Source organism: Candoia aspera, chromosome 5 (genome assembly GCF_035149785.1).
Source record: "Candoia aspera isolate rCanAsp1 chromosome 5, rCanAsp1.hap2, whole genome shotgun sequence".
NCBI lineage: Eukaryota > Metazoa > Chordata > Lepidosauria > Squamata > Boidae > Candoia > Candoia aspera.
Genome location: NC_086157.1, coordinates 95,914,870 through 95,933,505, shown reverse-complemented (window position 1 = coordinate 95,933,505; position 18,636 = coordinate 95,914,870). Strand labels below are relative to the sequence as shown.

At 38.7% G+C, this 18,636-nt stretch overlaps 1 protein-coding gene across 1 annotated transcript; it reads left to right on the top strand.

Moving 5' to 3' along the window:
* The first annotated feature begins 551 nt into the window (after nt 1–551).
* On the top strand, nt 552–17,262 carry SGCG (sarcoglycan gamma). The gene is made up of 8 exons (XM_063305765.1): nt 552–661; nt 4,320–4,514; nt 6,329–6,430; nt 8,824–8,911; nt 9,685–9,810; nt 10,093–10,177; nt 15,054–15,177; nt 17,074–17,262. Exons 2-8 carry the CDS (start codon nt 4,320–4,322, stop codon nt 17,242–17,244), a joined length of 891 nt encoding a protein of 296 aa, XP_063161835.1. The 5' UTR covers nt 552–661; the 3' UTR covers nt 17,245–17,262.
* Nucleotides 17,263–18,636: the final 1,374 nt, after the last annotated feature.

Here is an 18,636-nt window from a genome sequence, read left to right as displayed (position 1 = left end):
CTCCAGACTGAGGTTTCTCACTATGGATAGTTCTTAATTTAACAGAAGAGGGAAATTATTAAATACATGGTTGTGGAGCAATTGCATTAGATATGCATTTCAGTAAAATCAGGTTCAGTTTTTCTCCTGGGCTTACCTACTTTTTAATATTGGTTTTACCTATTTTTGGGCAGTGCACCCCAGCATATACTTCCAGGCCAACTACAGGCTTCTGCCCCCCAAAAGTTGGGTGCTGCTGTTGTATGTGTACAACAGTGTCTGAACTTTTATCTCGTAAACTGAATATAAGCAGAGTTATGTGTGTTTTCTTCTTTTTCAAATAGATAACAGTTCAGTAAGGGGTTCCCCCCCTCTTCAGGGTAGTGTGAGTAACATGCTAATAAGAGATGTACGCTATTTTGAAAATACAAATTATACCCAGCCTTTCACCTCCTGAAGCATTAGTGCAGCACCAGCTAGTTTATCATAGAGTAAAATTAGCCCGGGCTGTGCCGCCAGTGAAAGGCGGTGGAATGTGAAATGTGGCCAAACATGTAAACAAGTTCAGCCACTCCTAAAATATTTTCCACTGTGGGTACAAGTGTAGAAATTCATTGTCATGCTGAAGGCGTCTGATCCTAGTTAGATCTGCAGTTTGTGCTGTTTTTAAAAACCTTACAAGGTAAGTCTTTTAGGCAAGCCTAGCTGTGTAGGTATTATGAATTATAAAACAATATAAAGCCTTAATAGTCTGGTTTACAAAAAACTATGACAGTTCTTTCAGTTCTGCCTTTTTTCTGCCATTAGACTGTTATATTGACTTGAAACACAAAACACAAGTTATTTTTTTGTAAGTTTAGATTATTGTAACTATGTAAATGTGGTTAAATCCTCAGTTGAGCAGGACTGACTCTGACTTTGTGTCCTTGGTGCAGTGAAATAAATAGCAGTATCAAAATAAAAACATGTTACTCCTTTGGGGGACAGTGTGCTTTTAATGCAGTGACCTACCTCTTTTCCTTGCTAGAAATGCCTACCTGGTTTCCACTTTTTTTACATGCACCAAATGTCTATAGCTGCAAGGCTAACCTTTTATAGAGGGAAAAAAACCAATCATGTTACTTAATAAAGGATATTTTTTTTTGCCGTATAAGGGCTTGGGTATAAAATCATATAAAAACTGAATATTTGTCAATCATGTTAACTATCTTGTATGATGCATTAGCTACAACCACCCAGAGTCCCTCTGGTGGGAGGAGATGGGCGGTGACAAATCTGATAAATAAATAAATAAATAAATAAATAAAATTTTTAGTTCCACAAATGCGTATGCTTGTTGCACTTTCATATTATAATTTACGGAAGCTTGTTCTCATTAATGGATCACCATTCCTGTATCAGGAATAATCTAAGGAAGCCTTCATATTTGTTCAGATTTCTGGAAATCCATCTGGGACCAACTGGGGTGGTAGGGAAGTAGCTTCTGGTATCACTTGGCTCTTCTGTTAGGATTTATTTTTCAAAATGCTACCCCACAATTGATTTTTGTCTGGACACTGTCAGTTAAGGTCAGTTGACTATCTAGGACTGGGGTCTGCAGTGCTTAGGGCTGCAGTATACCTATAGATTCTTCCCTTGATGCCAGCAAGTCTTCCTGACCCATTATTGTTTGTACATAATATTGCATCTTTGGATACTTCTTCTAATTAAAACAATGGGAAGCTGGTATGCTGAAAAGCAGTGAGTCCAGCATTAACTTTATTTGCAGCAATGCCTCTGGGCCTCCAAGGAGCTCCATAAGCTTTCTTAGTGAATAAAGAATGATGTTTAAAGTGTGCCCACCTGCCATGAAAAAGACTTAAGTTAGCAAAGGGAACAGAGAGTAGGGGTATATAGTATGTATACCCAGGAGGGCAACTAGGGTCTGTGTCACTCGGGGCAAACATGGATTCTGTGCCCCCCGCATGGGTTGGTGAGGAAAATATACTATTTTGTCATTTTGGCGCCCCCCCCCCCAGTGCAGCACCTGGGGCACATGCCCTGCTTGCCCGCCCCCCCAGTTGCGGCCCTGCTAGGACCCTGCTAGGACCTTCTATAGCTGGCTCCTCACCATCTTCTCTTCAACCATCCACAGAAAAGGAAGGCTAGAGACTGGATAGAAGTTGTCTAATATGGTTAGCTCTAGAGAGGGCCTTTTCTAGAGCTAGAGAGGATGTACTGCATCTTTCAAGATGGGGCAATTTACCATCTTTCACAGAGGCACTAATCATGTCCTGAATCCAGTTGTCCTCACCCCCAACAGCTACCCAAAGCAGCCAGACTGGGCATGGATTCACTCCAGAGGCAACAGATGTCATGCTTCAGAGCACCGTATTCACTTCTTTAGATTCCTTAAATTCAGAAGAATCTCAACTCAGATTGCATGATATCACTCCACCCACTTCACATGACTGCCTATCTGCAATCCATCTCTAATTTATAGTTATAGTTTACTATAATTATAATTTAAATATAATTATAGTAAGATAGTAATTATAGTAGTGCATTCTTTGGGCTGGAATATTGACCAGCTAAGAATATTACAATAGTCCTATTTTGTTTAAACAGTAAATAGCATTACTGCATTCTGTTATTTCAAGATATGTTGTGAGAGGCACTAAATAATCACTTTCTGCTCTTTTGTGAAGTAATACACTGATAACAATAGCCATGCAGTTCTTTTGTTGAGAAATGCTGTGAGACATTGTTAATATACTGACCCAATAAAAGTGAATGGAATATAACCCCTTCTGAATAAGAAATAAAAATTAGAACTGTTTAACACCATAAATATTATTAATCATGGTTGGCTGGTCCAAATAAAACCAAAAGATTTCTTAATTCTTCCTTTTAATATATAGGAAAAGGAGAGAAGAGGAAGGAGTTCTTGATACTAAGACTTACCATATTAGATCCCTGTTTTTTCATGTCTCATTGAAGTTTATTTTACCAAAATAAATGAGTAATTGTGGCAAATGGATTCTGCTATTACTTACAGAATTAATTGCATTCCTCATATTAAAAGTGAATAGTTCAAGGTCCTTCAGATGGTTAAGACTACAACTCTTTTTCTCTGGCAACTGTCCATGCTTCATATAATCAACAGCTTAATTTATGCTTGTTCTTAATATTAAAACAACACAGTTCAAAACTTGAGGGCATCTTTAACCTTATTTTATTTATCCAACTGGTCCCCGCCCATCTCTTCCCATTGGGGGATTCTTAACCTTATTTTATACCGTGGGCTTGTCTGAGTATACACACAGAGGAAAATCAAACAATTCAGTTTCACAGATACTGACGGGACAGCATGTGTGGTAATGGGTTTCAGTAGTTACAGGACTGTCTCTCCCCAGTGGTGTCTACCTGTCCTGTTAGATCTGGCAGGAGAGGCATACTCCAGGTCCTGTTTGCAAGAGAGGGTCCTCTGTCGGGACCCAGGAGGAGACCCTTTTCTGCCGTGGCAGCCACCCTCTGGAACTTCATCCCCCCCACCAAATTAGACTTGCCTTTCACAGGACACTAAAAACCTGGCGTTGCCATTGAGCCAGGGGCCCTCACAGCATGGGTGAGATTGTGTCATGGCTTGAGTGTTCGTGAGTCTTCTTGGCTATTTTTATTTGTTGTTTTTAACTCTGGTTGTTTTTTTACTGTTTTTATTCTGTTTTAATTGTGAGCCGCCCAGAGTCATATATATGAGATGGGCAGCCAATAAATAAATAAAAGTTGTACATATTTGTTCCTCTGTATAAATTGCTTGGAGGAGATTATGCAGGCCAGTCAAATATAATCTAGGGTTCAAATGCCTGAGGAGAGTTAGATTTTTTTTTTTATATTACTAGAAATAACATTACTAAGAGGACCTACTGCCACCAGCTGCCTCCACCGCTCGTCCCTGCCCACCTCTGTGCCTGCCACACCATGTGCCACTACTGTACTAGCCAGGGCCTTCTTTCACGCCACCTTATTTCATGCCAGTGCAGGGCCTTCTCTCACACGCCGGCTGGGGCTTCTTTTGGGTGCCACCCAGGGACTCCTTTTGCATTTAATTGCTCATAGGATAGGATACACTATTATTAGGTAAAATTATATAACCAGTTCTTTTATTAATCAGCAGTGTTGCCTGGCTATTTTGTTTGAGGGTCATAGAACAGCACAGCTCGCTAATTCTTAGCTTTTAGAAATCTACTTTTAATTATTAGTTGTTCAATTTCCAAACTTAAAGCAGAATTCCCTTTTTGAAATATTTATTTTTGATAAATCGATTAACTTAATTGTGTCCATTTCTTTTTCTGTCACAGATGGTGCGTGAGCAGTATAGTTCAGCAACACCGGGTACTAACATACAGAGACCAGAATCTCAGTGTGTCTACAGTGTTGGCATTTATGGCTGGAGAAAGCGCTGCCTTTATTTATTTGTCCTCCTCCTGATCATCATTCTCGTTGTGAATCTTGCTCTGACAATTTGGATTCTTAAAGTAATGTGGTTTTCATCAGTAAGTGTTCTTTTTCCTTTAATTGGGTCTTTGCCGTTGCTTTTGCTTATATTCTTACTGTCGTATCTAAGGTCTTCTCTGTGATGACACTCTGTAGAACAGCCTTCAACCTATTTACCCGAGAGGAACGCTTGAAATAATGTTCAGATCCCAGGGAACCCCTATATAAAAATCACAAAAAAGTACAAAACCTTCATAATACAATTTATTTCTAACCTACACAATCTACATTTTACATTTACAACAATAGAAAAGCAGCAGGCTGGCAACTGAGTCATGGCATGTAAAAATTCCTGTCTCTTTTGAGTGCTAGCATTGCACGGGACACGAAGTTAAAAAACAGACAAACATATTTTTTTCAGTCACGATCTCTCATGGAACATCTAGTGACCTTTCACGGAAACTGGAACCCCAGTTGAGAAAGGTTGCTATGGAATATTCTCCCCAACAAATGTTGGGCAGTGATTTATGGAATATGCTTCCAATGTTCTTTGCAGTGCCAAGCCCCTCACCTCTGATTTTTTTTCAGGGCTTTAAATTCTCAGGGCTTTCTGTACTGTACTGTTTCTTTCTGTACTGTTGTCTTTTGTTTACTGCCTTTTGTTTCACTATTGTTTTATTCTATCCCTCCCCCTCCTCTTCACTCCTCTTGAAAGTCAGTCTACAAGATTTCATTATTTCTTTTATTCATGCATTTTAGGCTATTTCTTTACTTAAAAATTACTCAAAGCCTGAAATACCTATACAGGGCTGTGCAAAGCTTTGAAAGAGCAGAAACCACGTTTTAGGACCAAGGCAATTAATTAGAGCAAATTGGCCTTCAATGATCAACACTGAGACGAAGCACATTATTTCTATGGCATGAAAGGCCTCCTTGAACACAGATGCTCTAATACCTAGTTTTAACATAGTTATTTGCAGCAAATGTGATATTTTCCCCTGCTTCTATCCTGTTTCAATAGCTGAGTTGGTATATCACACGAAGTCTTTATGTGTTTTTTGTTCGTTTTAGTTTAGCCTGATGTATGACCCCCAGCTATGTACTTTTCAAATCACAGTATTGCTAATAGTCAATCATTTTGGTTTGTTAACCCGTGTTATATTAAAGAAACCATTGCTTAGTGTGATATGTGATCCCAGCCAGAGGCTGCGGTCTTAAATATACTCCAGAGTAAGCCTTATTTAACTCCGTGTTAGCATGCTTTGAGTTGTGTTCATCGACTTGTATTCCTTTAAATTCATTCTTTGATCCTTATGTGAACTTTATCATTTCTGAGTCAGTTACTGAGATGCTTCATGTAATGAAGTGCTTCTGTGTTGATCAAATACGTAAATCTTTAATGGGAGAGACACCATGTAGATTTATTTGCATGCCAGGCAGTGATGAATATACGAGTCCTTTTCAAACAGCAGTAATGTATGATTACTCCAAAAGGAAGGAGAAGCAAATGGACAACTTCTAACTTTACATATATTGTTTCTTGGAATTACTGCTTTTTGAAGAGGGCTTGGGATATACATTGCTGCTAGTCCTTATGTGCAGCACCTTTTTAAATGTGCAGTGCCTCTTGCAGGCTGGGCTTGCTTGCAGATGGCTTTTATGCAAACCTTGCATGAGAAGATGCTTGTTATGACCGTCTTTCTTCTGTGCATGAGATGTTTATCTTCTGACTTCCTTTTTCATCAGAGACGTTCTTCATGAGTAAATTATACAGCATTTGGAAAAAGATAAATGTGGTATCTTGGAAAGAATTTGACGACGACTTACATAGCTAATATCATGCTGTTAAAATTTAAGTTTTTTATATTTCCAGACTGGAATGGGATACCTAAATGTTAAAAGTGAAGGACTTCGTCTAGAAGGAGAGTCTGAATTTTTATATCCATTATATGTCAAAGAAATTCACTCCAGAAAGGTAATGATGCAATGCTATGCACAGATATTTTGGGACAAATCCCACGGATTTTAAAAAGCCTTATTTCTGAGTAAATATGCATGGAATTATGCTGTGCTATGTCTGGAAAGGAATAATATTTACTAGAGCTGTGCAAAGTCTGTTTTGATTTGATAGAATTTCAGTAAAATCAGCCCTTCAAAGCAGCTTTGCAAATTGAAGCAGAGACCTGATTCAAAGCAGCAAAATGTATCACGACTGAAAATGTTTCAGGGTGTTGTTTTTTTTGAAGCACTTCACAGATCTGATGTCTTTTCTGCTGATTCTGACCTTGTTCCAGCAATATTTAGTTCTGTAATTTCTCTTTCTCTCACACACAAACATACACAAAGAATGCTAAGGAAGGATCGATTGGATGATGGGCTTCCCAACATTGGGAAGCATAGCTAGCCAGTAGGTTTTATCATTTTATATTATTACTAGAGCTCTTTTGTGGTGGCAAAGTAAAATTTATTTGGTCTTCATTCACCTTCTCTGTTTGCAGCTTCTTGAACACATCCAACCACAAGCCTTAAGTTTTGGGGTTTTGCTAATAGGAGATGACTCATCTGTGCTTATCCTGCTAACGCAGTTGAACCTTCAACTCAGCTCTGTCAATATGGGCTCAAGGTGGTATGCACTCCTTGATCAAATGAATATAAAATCCTTACTTTTAACTTCTGCCTTGTTGGTGCACATTTACATCAGTCAGTAAGCGTAAATGGATGCCAAGTTCACACTTACAGGCTCTCACCCAAATTTTGTTTATTTAACAAATTTATAAGGCCTCCCAACTCATATATGGTGAGTCTGGGTGGCTTACAAAATTAAAAACCACAAAAACACAATAGACACCCCCTGGCAGCAGCAAACACCTTCATATCAGCCACTTGATTGGTTCCGAAGCAGCCTGGGGTCCCCAGGCCCACTGACAAAACCATGTCAAATGTTAATTGTTTTTAGAAATGCCGCTTCCTAACCCAGTTGAGTCCTGTTGGTGTTGAGGGAGTCTTTCCCAGGAAGGACCAAGCTTACCAGTAGGTGTCCCAATTCTCCTGGCATTCAAGCAAGCCCAGGAATCAAAAGCAGAAAAGCATATCACCCCCACAAAGGCCATCAGTGGGCATTCTTACTGTCATACCAAACCTAGCATCCCAGAAAAGCAAGTGGAAAAGTAAGTGCTTCCCTTCTGAGTATGTCTTTGAAAATGAATTTGGAATAGGACAGTTTCTACATTGCTTCAGCACAACTTAGATCCTTTGCACAATAGTTTGAAAAGTGCTGTGCTGTCCTTTTTCTCAGACCTGCTTTATCTGCCTGAAAATAGGTGCAGAGAGGATATGTCAAAAAACGTATTGAAATTCTTGAAGGTCTTCAGCTGAAGTTTAACAGGATTGTGTCTTGCAAAAGGGCTCTGCTCTTCCCATCCCATTTTGCCAAAAATATTAAGCTACTGTAGGCATGTTGATACTTCCCATTACAGTATATAGGTGAACTATTTTTCAAATCAAATGTCAAAGGGGCTAAAATTGAATTGATTTATTATTGAATCTTGAATGGCCAACCCAAGTGGAGACATACCTTTGCTGAATCTCAGATCTCTAATTGAAATCAAATCAGGACTGATTTACCCAGACCTTATATTTACTAATGATTGTATATGAGGTGCATGTAGGTTAAGTTCAGCAGTTCTTTATAGAACCACGGTGACCACTGAAATAAATAAATGTAGATGCAAAATTGATATGTCATCCAAACAAACATTTGATGATTAAATAAGAGCTGTGATCAAGAGCAATGCTACTGTGAACCATGAAGTATGATATATTGGCAGTGAATGAAGTGGCTCTTATGCAAAAGGACGTGAGTAAAATGCAGGTAGGGACGTTCCCACAAAGAATTCAGACAGGATATACAATGTGCACTCAACTACTGGCACCCTTTCTCCTGCTCCAAGGCCTCTGCCCCATGTCCCTCTGGCAGAGCAAGAAAACAGGATAGTAGTGAGTATTTCTCAGGCCCTGCAAAGACTGTTTTCTTTGTGTGGGGCAAGCAAAAGTAGAAGGATAGATTTCACAGGAGTTAAGTCTTCAGCTTAATTTTGGAAATCAGAATGCCCTGGAGAAGGAGGTTAAAGTAATGTCAAAAACTATGCAGAAGTGAAATATAGGAAGATTAAAAAGGGAAAACTGCAGTACATGAGAGAATAAAGCCATGCGTAGTAAGGAATTCTAATGAGCACCCCTGCTTGCTCTACCACATTTCCTACCATTGTAAGTTATTGAGAGTTAGTAAAGAGTGAATATATTTGTTACTTTCAGTAAGGTGTATCCAAAAGTCTTACACATTTGCGTCCTTTTTTGTCTTAATCCTAGGATTCATCCTTGCTTTTACAGTCTTCTCATAATGTGACTTTGAATGCACGCAATAGCGATGGAAATGTCACAGGCAGATTAAGCGTAGGTAGGCATATATTTTTCTTTAGTTTGCATTGTGAAAGTTTATATGCAAAGAAATTAATGTGTACCTTTTTATGATCTCATATAATACATGGCATATATAGTCTAGATATGCCAATTGCCCTGAATAGTCAAATACCTGAAATAAAGAAAAATACATTTTACTGTATGTCATTATTGAAAAATTAACATATGGATAATTTGCCTTCATTTATAAACCTCTTTAGTGGTTTAGTACCTGGGAAGATAACAATATCCAATTTACAAGGCCCTTTTACATAAGCTGTAAATTACAGAAATATTGATGAGCCATAGAAGAATTCATAATTAAGCATTCAGTCCTGTTTGGATTAATTAAACATACAAGGTGTTGCATATTAAGGATTTCAAATTATATCAAATCTGGAATTTTAATTTAGCTTACTTTGTCCATATTGTTGCTTTTCACAAAGCACTATGTGCTATATTTTTGCAGGCTGGGTATTTTGGGGCTCATCTCTGAAATATCTTTCCATTTGGTTTAGAATGTTCTGCTTTTTCTGATCAAAGAAGCCACAAACTGAGAACATAACCAGATGCTAAACTTGCACTGCAGTTCAATATATGTATCAACTCACAGGTGCAATGAGTCTTACTCACAAGTAACTGGGTATAGGATTACAGACCTAATATCCCAATCATATAAATATATATGGTATCACTCAGAATGTGTACATGGTTTGCGTTTTTAAAACATGAACAATGAAAGCCCATTTAATAATGTTTTGTCCTGCTTAGATCCAGACATGGTACAATTCCATGGTCCAGAATTTCAGATCAACTCTATGAATCTGGATGGAAAACCTCTTTTTACAGTGGACGACAGCGACACTGTAATCGGTACAGAGAAACTTCGAGTTACAGGTTTGCTTGCAAGTCTAAAACTACACAAAATTATTATTTAGAAGTTAAAGACTGAAAGTGAAATTGGTTATATAGATAACAGTAATGTTTTGTATTAATGAATTCAAGAGAACATTGAATATTTTATTACTGATATTTCTATTTTCGCTACAGTGTTACATTAAACATCTTCAAAAGTTATTTTGAACTAACTTTTTGAATAACACTAGTTATTTTTCTCTAGTAATGGACACTTCATCCAACACTTAAAAGTCACAGTCATTTCTGTTTTTTCTGCTTCAGGTCTAGAAGGTGCCCTTTGCGAACATTCTGTAGAAACACCACTTATCCAAGGTTTTGGAGATGATGTCAAAAATCAGACACTCAGGTAAGAAGATCTCTCAAAATGAGTAAACATTATTTATTTATTTACTTCAATTTTTTTGCTGTGTTCTTCAGTAAAACTAGACTTGTAGAGCAGTAAGGTAATAAGTAATCAGTAATACAGTGAAGAACCCAATGTAATAGGGAAAGGATTAATAGGAAGGAGCAAGGAATTGAATTCCACATTAGTTATTGAAAACTAATTTAAACACTAAGTGATATCACAGATAATATGATACATATATTGTATGTATACATGTATACATATGTATATGAACAGTGTATATGTATATGTATATACAAGACAGTGGTGGTAAAAGATGTAGCTGTCAGCACCTGATCATTCCAGCATTTACACAATCACAGTCAGGAGGCTGGGATTCCTTTAACTGTTTTAATGAAGCATAACGAACAGTACAGAAGGCAAGCTGCGAATAAAGATTTCCCGCTCAAACCTAACTTAAAAACTACATTCTCTTAGTTAGTCCTCCTTCCCATGAAACCATGTCACTCCCCCTCCCATCCAGATGGTATTCCTGGCATATCTCAACCCCGTGTCCTTGATGTCCTCTATAGCCATAATAAACCACTTCACGCTCCAACTTCACACCCCCTCCCATCTGGCGACACGGACTGCATTCCTTGGAGAAGGAAATGATGGGAGATGTTCCGATAAGGGTTTCTGTGAAACCTTTGATTGCAGGGATCTGACAGTAGCGGTGCCAAGTGACAGCAACATCAGGAAGAAGGCATATGAGAAGCTGGAGAAGTACCAGGGCCTGAAGGAAGAACTAGAGGGGATGTGAAAAGTGAAGGCCAAAGTGGTCCCAGTGGTGGTAGGAGCACTCAGGGCTGTGACTCCTAAGCTGGGAGAGTGGCTCCAACAGATCCCAGGAACAACATCAGAGCTCTCTGTCCAGAAGAGTGCAGTGCTAGGAACAGCTAAGATACTGCACAAAACCCTCAAGCTCCCTGGTGTAATGGTTGCCTTGCTCTCAAAAAGACACGGACTCACTTAGATAGGGCTAAGGATATCCAGTTTAATGAGAACAGAGTGCATACACACAAAAAGACAGGAATGAGCACATAGCGTGCGGGGTACCCCGTAAATACCCCTGGTGCGGACCTGGCCCTTCTCCACCCCCATTGTCCCACAGTCCAGATCCGGTTTCTTGATGGGTGATCGGGGTGCGATACCGGGGTCTTGATGGGCGATCAGGATGATTATCGCTGGTCTCCTCTGTCTCCTTCCCGTGTCCGGTGCAGGTGTATCCCCCGGGGTAATGCATGGGTGTCCGGGCAATATGCTGATGGCTTCTCTGGTCAGGGCAAAGGTATGTCTCCTTTGTCCTTGTGATTGCTCTTGTGTTTGAGTGTTTAAGGGATTAGGATGATTCCTTCCTCCTTCCTTCCCCTTTTCCTGAAAGGCATGTTCCCCGTTGTGATGCGTGATTGCATTGCAATGGGGGTCATGACACCTGGCCTTGGTAGAGGACCCAAGGTTGAGGAAGATACATGCCACTTTTACATACTGTATATACAGTTTGGACTAGTGGTTAGGGCTCCGGGCTAGAAACTAGGAGACTGTGAGTTCTAGTCCTGCCTTAGGCATGAAAGCCGGCTGGGTGAGAGAGACCCAATCGCTCTCTCTCAGCCCAACCCACCTGACAGGGTTGTTGTGGGGAAAATAGGAGGAGGAAAGAGTACTAGGTATGTTCACCGCCTTGAGTTATTTCTAAAACTAATAAAGACGGGATAGAAAATAAATAAATAAAATTCACAATGCCAAGAAAAGGAATATCCGCAGCTTTGGATATTTCTATCTTTGGGAACTTTAATATTGGCAATTATGGTCAATATCAATAAAATAGTCATGATCATCTTCCACCTTCATATTATATAGTAAGACAGCTAAAGAAGCAACCTGAGACCTCAGTGCTGCTAAGACACTGCTAAAACTTGAGGGATGACTTGCATTGAATTACAGAGAAGCAGACTTAAAAGGAGTCCAGGGTGCAAATGCTTCAGATAGAGGAGGTGGATATTAGTCTCATATTCCTTACTGATCCTTATTCACTTAGAAAGTTATAATGCATTCTTTCATGCATTAACCAAGCCAAAACTTGATCTGTGTGTGTGCATGTATGCCCTTGCTGTTAGGGAAGCCTTCAGATAGGCTTGCTCTCTTTAGATATGTGGTTTTTGTCATTTTTTTACCCAAATGTCCTCTAATCCCTTTGCCAAATAATCCCTTTTGTTTTAGAAAACGTATTCATTTCTAAGTGAAAATGTTTAAGCTGTAAATGTAAATGTAAATAGTTTAAGATACCTTTAGGGCAAAAACTTTCTCAAGGCAGTTTGCAAAAATAAAATCATAGACAGGTAATCCTCACTTAACGACCACAATTGGGACTGGAATTGTGGTCACTAAGAAATGCAGTTGTTAAGCAAATCCAAACTGATTTTACAACATTTTTGCAGCAGTCATAAAGCGATTCACATGATTGTTAAGCAAACCATGTAGTCATTAAGCGAATCACACGGTTCCCCATTGATTTTTCTAGCTGGGAGCTGGCTGGGAAGGTCGAAATGGTGATCACATGACTGCAGGACGCTTCGATGGGTGTAAATGCAAACTGGTTGCCAAGTGCCCAAATCATAATCATGCGACCATGGAGACATTGCAATGGTCATAAGTGTGAGGACTGGTCACAAGTCAGTTTTTTTTAGCAGTTGTAAATTCAAACTGTTGCTAAACAAATGGTTGTTAAGTGAGGCTACCTCTACATGAAATGGTAACAAGAAGCATTAATAAAGTAGCACTAAAAGATGTACATACATACAATACTGAAATTAGAGTTTCAAAGGAATAAAATCAGATACCCAACTCTGAACAAGCAGAGCCAGTGAATTGAAGGCTGCAAAGGAACCAGAGGACTAGAACATTTTATTTTATTTAAAATAAATAGCCTCAGTGGTGTTATATTAAAAGTAATCCTAAAGTGCAGCAGGGGTGTGAATGATTGTTTATATACTTCTTGTAAGACTTAAAGGAAGTTGATTCCATGAAGCAGTAGATAATGTAAATACGTGCTGAAGTAGCAAATCTCTACTTACCCAAGAGAATATTTGCACACTGTTTACTCCAAACCCATGAGAAATAATCTGGTTAGAGTCCCACTTTGGTACTGTTAAGATTTCATTTGTTGTGCATACCTGTAACTTCCACTGTTCAGTTTCAGTGACTTAGCTTTAATTCATGGTCCCCTTGGTTTCCAACAATGAAGATTTATCAGAATCACTGCTGTTCCATACTTGGTCCATAATTTCCAAGATTCAAATGCCTCCTTTTTTCCCCTCAACTCAGAACTGTTGCTTGTTTTGTTTATCAAGTGAAAAAAAATGTTCCATCTTGAAAAATTGTTCCATTGAGATAAAACATGCATTACTTCTTGGTAATGTTCTGTATTAAAGAGCAAACCATATCTGTATACAAAACCAAGTCACCCCAACCAAGTTCACATGTTGTGTTATCTTTCCTTAACATATATGCAAGTATTTAACTCTCCCATAGGAATCCCTTGGGCAGAAGCTGGATTGTGCACAAATTCATTGCATTTAAGGTTGAAAGCAACATAGAAACTGTATCAAAGTTAAGTTCTGTAGTTCTTTTCTGCCACCTTGTGGCATTACATATTGTCATGGCTGTTGCCTGAATGACTTTTTTTTTTAAGTAACAAATAGCTTTACCTGATGTTTGAGGTTGATGATTTGTAAATTTATTTGTTGGGTATTTTTTAGAAGATTAGTCATTATCTCTGTGCAACAGACTTCAAATGCAAGGAGTAAAATTCCTCTTGTATTTACATAGTTTGTCAAATCTGTAAAATGATGTAAAATGAAGCAAATGATGCAGTTTGTGTCATTTGCATAATGACATTGCCATGGGTGATGTACTTTCCAATTAAATGGACAATTGGAAATAACTGATCTTTAGCACTACCTGCTCAAAGAGAGCTTTCACAGCTTCCAAATATACATAAAACTCTACAGAGGCTGCACCTCATGTCTCATTATAGCAAATTATGTAACTTGAGTCTAGTTTCTAAAAAGGGATGTTTGACCCTTTACAATCATAAAGTTATTCAGTCAAGCCAGATGATTAAACTGCCAGTTATAGACCAGCTGGCTGGGGAATTCTGGGAGTTGAAGTCCACATACCTTAAAATTGCTGAGGTTGAGAACCACTGCTATATACAGAATATGACTCAGGCTCCCATAGATCAGGCTTGCAGTACTTCCTAGGAAAATTAACATTCAGATTATAATTCTACTATAAGAATTTAAGATGATCTCTGATGGATTACAGCAGACCCCTGGATCAAAACGAACCGCCAGCTAGTCTAGCCTTCTAGTCACAACAGCCTGATGCCTGGGGAGGGCTCACAAGCAGGATGTAAGCAAAAAATGTACTCCTAATCCCCTGCAGCTAATTCAGAAGTAAACTGCTTCTTGTGAACACTTCTATAGACTGGATTCTGCCCTTGATTACATTACAAAGTTGCAGTAAATCCCCTTTACCAGAGTTTCTCAACCTCAGCAATTTTAAGCTGTGTGAACTTCAACTCCCAGAATTCCCCAGCCAGCATAAAGTCCACACAGCTTAAAGTTGCTGAGGTTAAGAAACACTGCCCTTTACAGTTATTCTAGTCTAACATGGTTGTTACTACAAGAAGGGGGAAACAAATGCATTACTTAAAATGTACGTTCCTGCTTTTCTACCATTAGAACTAAAGGCGTAATAGAATAGGATTGAAGTAGAAGTTACAAAACTGTATTTCTTGTAATACTAAGATAACTCTTCTTCTGATTGGTTTCAGACTTGAATCACCAACCCGGTCTCTCACCATGAATGCTCCAAGAGGAATTCACATCAAAGCAGAAAATGGTGATATTGTAGCACTCTCTCATTTGGATATCAAGTTCCATAGTACCAATGGCATGGTGAGGCATTAAAGATTTATCTAACATCAATACATTTCCTTTTCACAATTGGTATTCAAGGGAGGTGGTTGCCACATGAGTTGAACTGTCAGATTTAGGTCCAGTAAATAAAGGCTACTACTGACCTTGAAAAGTTCAGGTTTGTGACAAAGGCTAATAGTTCCTTTAGAAATTCTGTTTCATTTTATATAAATGCCTAGGATATTCTTAGGATATTGCCAATGTCAACCAAATGCAGCGGAAAAAAAGAGGAAGCTTAAGTGTTCAAAGGGAGATTTTTTTTCCTCAGATGCAACGTTCTCTAGTTAGTGATATTAACTTCCCATTACTTCTCCAAACGTTTCATGTCTCAGAAATCCATACATTTCATGCATAGGGAGATTTGAAGGAATATCAACAGTTTCAGTGCAAGGTTCCTGTTTTGCACTAGTTCCAGAATTGAGCGAGCAGTGCAAAGCCACAATAATGCTGGGTGGAAAGGCAGTGAGGGAACTTGAAAAGGTGGCTAGATACAGATATGGGCAGACCTTATAGTGCTCTGCCAGGTATCAGTCATGTGCCTGGCAACTGCCAGTGGTGTCAGGTATAACTTGCTGTGATGCAACTTGATAGGGATAAACAGTGTGTGTGCACAGATCCGTATTTATATCTGTTTCATTTGAGAAGTCTGTCCTAGGTACTTATTTTCCTTAGCACCTGGATACCCAACACGAAGCCAGCAGAACCTCCTTTGGAATCCACTAGGCTCTAAGCCCCACCTGATTTTATTTTTACGTACTTTTAAACAAAAACCAAATGGAAAGCTAATACTAGGTAAAGCACCAGACTCAAGCAAATCCTTCATTTCTAAGAATGCTTCTGAACATCACAAAATGAAAGTAGAAGGTTGCCATCCAGTGCTTTCATTAAAAAAGGCAGAAGTAAGTTAAGGTGATAGAGAACATCCTGGGAGGCTAGTGGGGAACAACTTCACCAGTTTGTCTTCTGGTAAATCAGTATTTTGGAACCAGCTACACCTATTACAGTAGCCAATCTGTGAAACTACCCATCATCTTCTCAAAATCCCATATAAGCTCACTGGCCCCCAAAAGGATTGAGAATCTCTGCCTTACCAATAAAAGCACCCTGGATGATGTATATGCTCTAGAAGTGTGTAATAGAAGCTTTTTACGTGTATAAAGTATCAAGCAGCCAACAAAATGCACTAATTGATTGGACTAACAGTTGACTATCAGATTAAGAATAGACAACATTCTTTGTCTTCTTCACCATATACTGAAGTAGAAGACCTTGACCCAAACACTGCTCCTCAGCCTGACATCATGTTTGTTGTGAATAAAAAAAAATGAAGAAATAACGCATTTTTTTACTCCAAGCTCCTTGGAGAAATGGGGGGCGTAAATGTTTTAAATAAATGAAAGCAGCAGCATACTGAAATGTTTTAAAATTTGGAAAACATTTCTTTGGGTTAACTGACAGGACAGTTGAAGCACTTTCCTAGGGTTTGGGCACCACATAAAGGAGACTTTCTTCAACAGTTTGACAGTGTTTTCAGAGTAGTTTCCCAAGCTATATATAAAACATATCTAGTTCATTAGGCCATATTGAAGAATATAAAGGAGGGTTTGAACTTTCATTTGCAAAGTCAAAGTACAGCTTCCATTAAATTGTTCAGTAAGGCATCAAAGGAAAGATAGAATGTGCTTGTTCTAAAATAATCTACTGTGCTAGTGGTTTTTTAACATTTTTCCTTTCCTTCCTAGTATCTCTGTTTTAGACTGAAATTGTTAATAGTTTGAAAACAGTTTGGTATTTCTACCTGGTAAATGTTGCAGCAAGATTTCTCTTGTGCTGTTAATGGTACAGCTACAATACAAGTATGCTTCTTCCTTGCAGTTGCTTGATGCTCAAAATTTGCTACTGCCAGACTTGCTTCAAGGAACAAATGGAGAATCTGAGAGATCTGAAGGACTTTATGAAATTTGTGCTTGCCCAGATGGAAGGTTATTCTTATCATTGGCTGACATAGATTCTACTTGCTTACAATACAGTCATCCCTGTCAATAAAGCACCAAAACATAACTGGATTTTCTTTGCCATTCTTGCCTGGTTTGTAATACCACAAAGTGGAAAATTTGGGTAATGTAATTTGTTTGGAAAACCTGATTGGTTTTAGGTTTCATCAGATATAAACAAACAAAAATCAGGTGGATAAACATATGATTTGTCATTTGCAGCTTGAACCCCATCTTTCCCTTGCTTGGCTGTTATCTTTTCTCTTCATTACTTTGGCTCTTGCCTAACCATTTCACAAAAGCTGAATTCGGAAGAATCCTATTCAGGTTCTTGGATACAATGCTTTCCTTTGTGTCTTCCTGAATTCAGTTTGTATTCTAAGAAAACAGCCATATCCACTATGGCAGCTGTTTTACGAATGGAACCTTTCTGTTGCAGAGACTTTAGTCTTGTTCTCTGTGCATGTTAAGAATTTCACCAATTAAAATCTTGTTTAAATGAATGACAAAATCCATTTTGGTTCTGTAAGAACTCCAAACTTAGCAGCCATAGAATAGCAATTTACTGCCTAAGGTCTACTGAAATTTCTCAGGGCTTTGTTTCAAGACCCTCCTTACTTACCAAGGTTTAAAAGAAATGTGAAGAAGGAACATTGATCAATCTGCATATTATGGCAACCTGCCAAGGGAACACCTAGATGACTAAACAGATCAATAATCCAAAGAGCATTCTAATTTAAAAGAACTTCCCAGAGCTGTTATGTATATAACTTTCTGCTCGTTGGGCACTAGGACAATGGTAGAAGTCCTATGTATTCTCATAGTGCTATTTTTCTTTTACGCTGCTTCACTCACTACAAAGCCTATTAATAAGCAGAATGCTCTTTTGGGTGTCCTCCAGGTGAGTTACCAAGTGATAGGAAATGGAACTGAACAATCCCTTCACCTGCATTTGTCTCTGCATGCCTGATATTGTGTCTAAGGAGTTGGGTCTAAGTAGGGGAACAGGGAAAAACTGCCAAGATAGCTACTCTGAAATCATTCCTTGGTTGGATTTGCTAATCGCTTCTTAGCTACCCGCAAATTGGTAACTAGAAATAGGCATGAGGAAATAAGGCAGAGAACAGGGACAGCCTTCTCGAGCTTCAGATGGCCCCAATCCTGCTGGACTTTCGTAACACCCTAAAGGCTTGGTTCTTCCTTCAAGCACTGGGGCCTGGTATGTGTTTTGTCTTTATGCTGTTATAGAAATTGTAAGGGTGCCTCAACTATGTTTTAATAGGTTTTTTTTTTGCTCTTTTACACTGTGTATATGTATACTCTTTTAGCTGTTCAGTTACTTAGTTAAGAGGGATGGACATACAAATGTGCTTGCTTGCTTGCACAGGTCCCTAACAAAAAGCTTCACAAAAGTATGGGAAATCAAGCCACTAAAATAAAGGGC

Coding starts and splice junctions, on each gene's coding strand:
- SGCG (XM_063305765.1), top strand. CDS start 4,320: ATGGTGCGTGAGCAGTATAGTTCAGCAACACCGGGTACTAACATACAG. Junction 4,515..6,328: donor AAGTAATGTGGTTTTCATCA/GTAAGTGTTCTT, acceptor TTATATTTCCAG/ACTGGAATGGGATACCTAAA. Junction 9,811..10,092: donor AGAGAAACTTCGAGTTACAG/GTTTGCTTGCAA, acceptor TTTCTGCTTCAG/GTCTAGAAGGTGCCCTTTGC.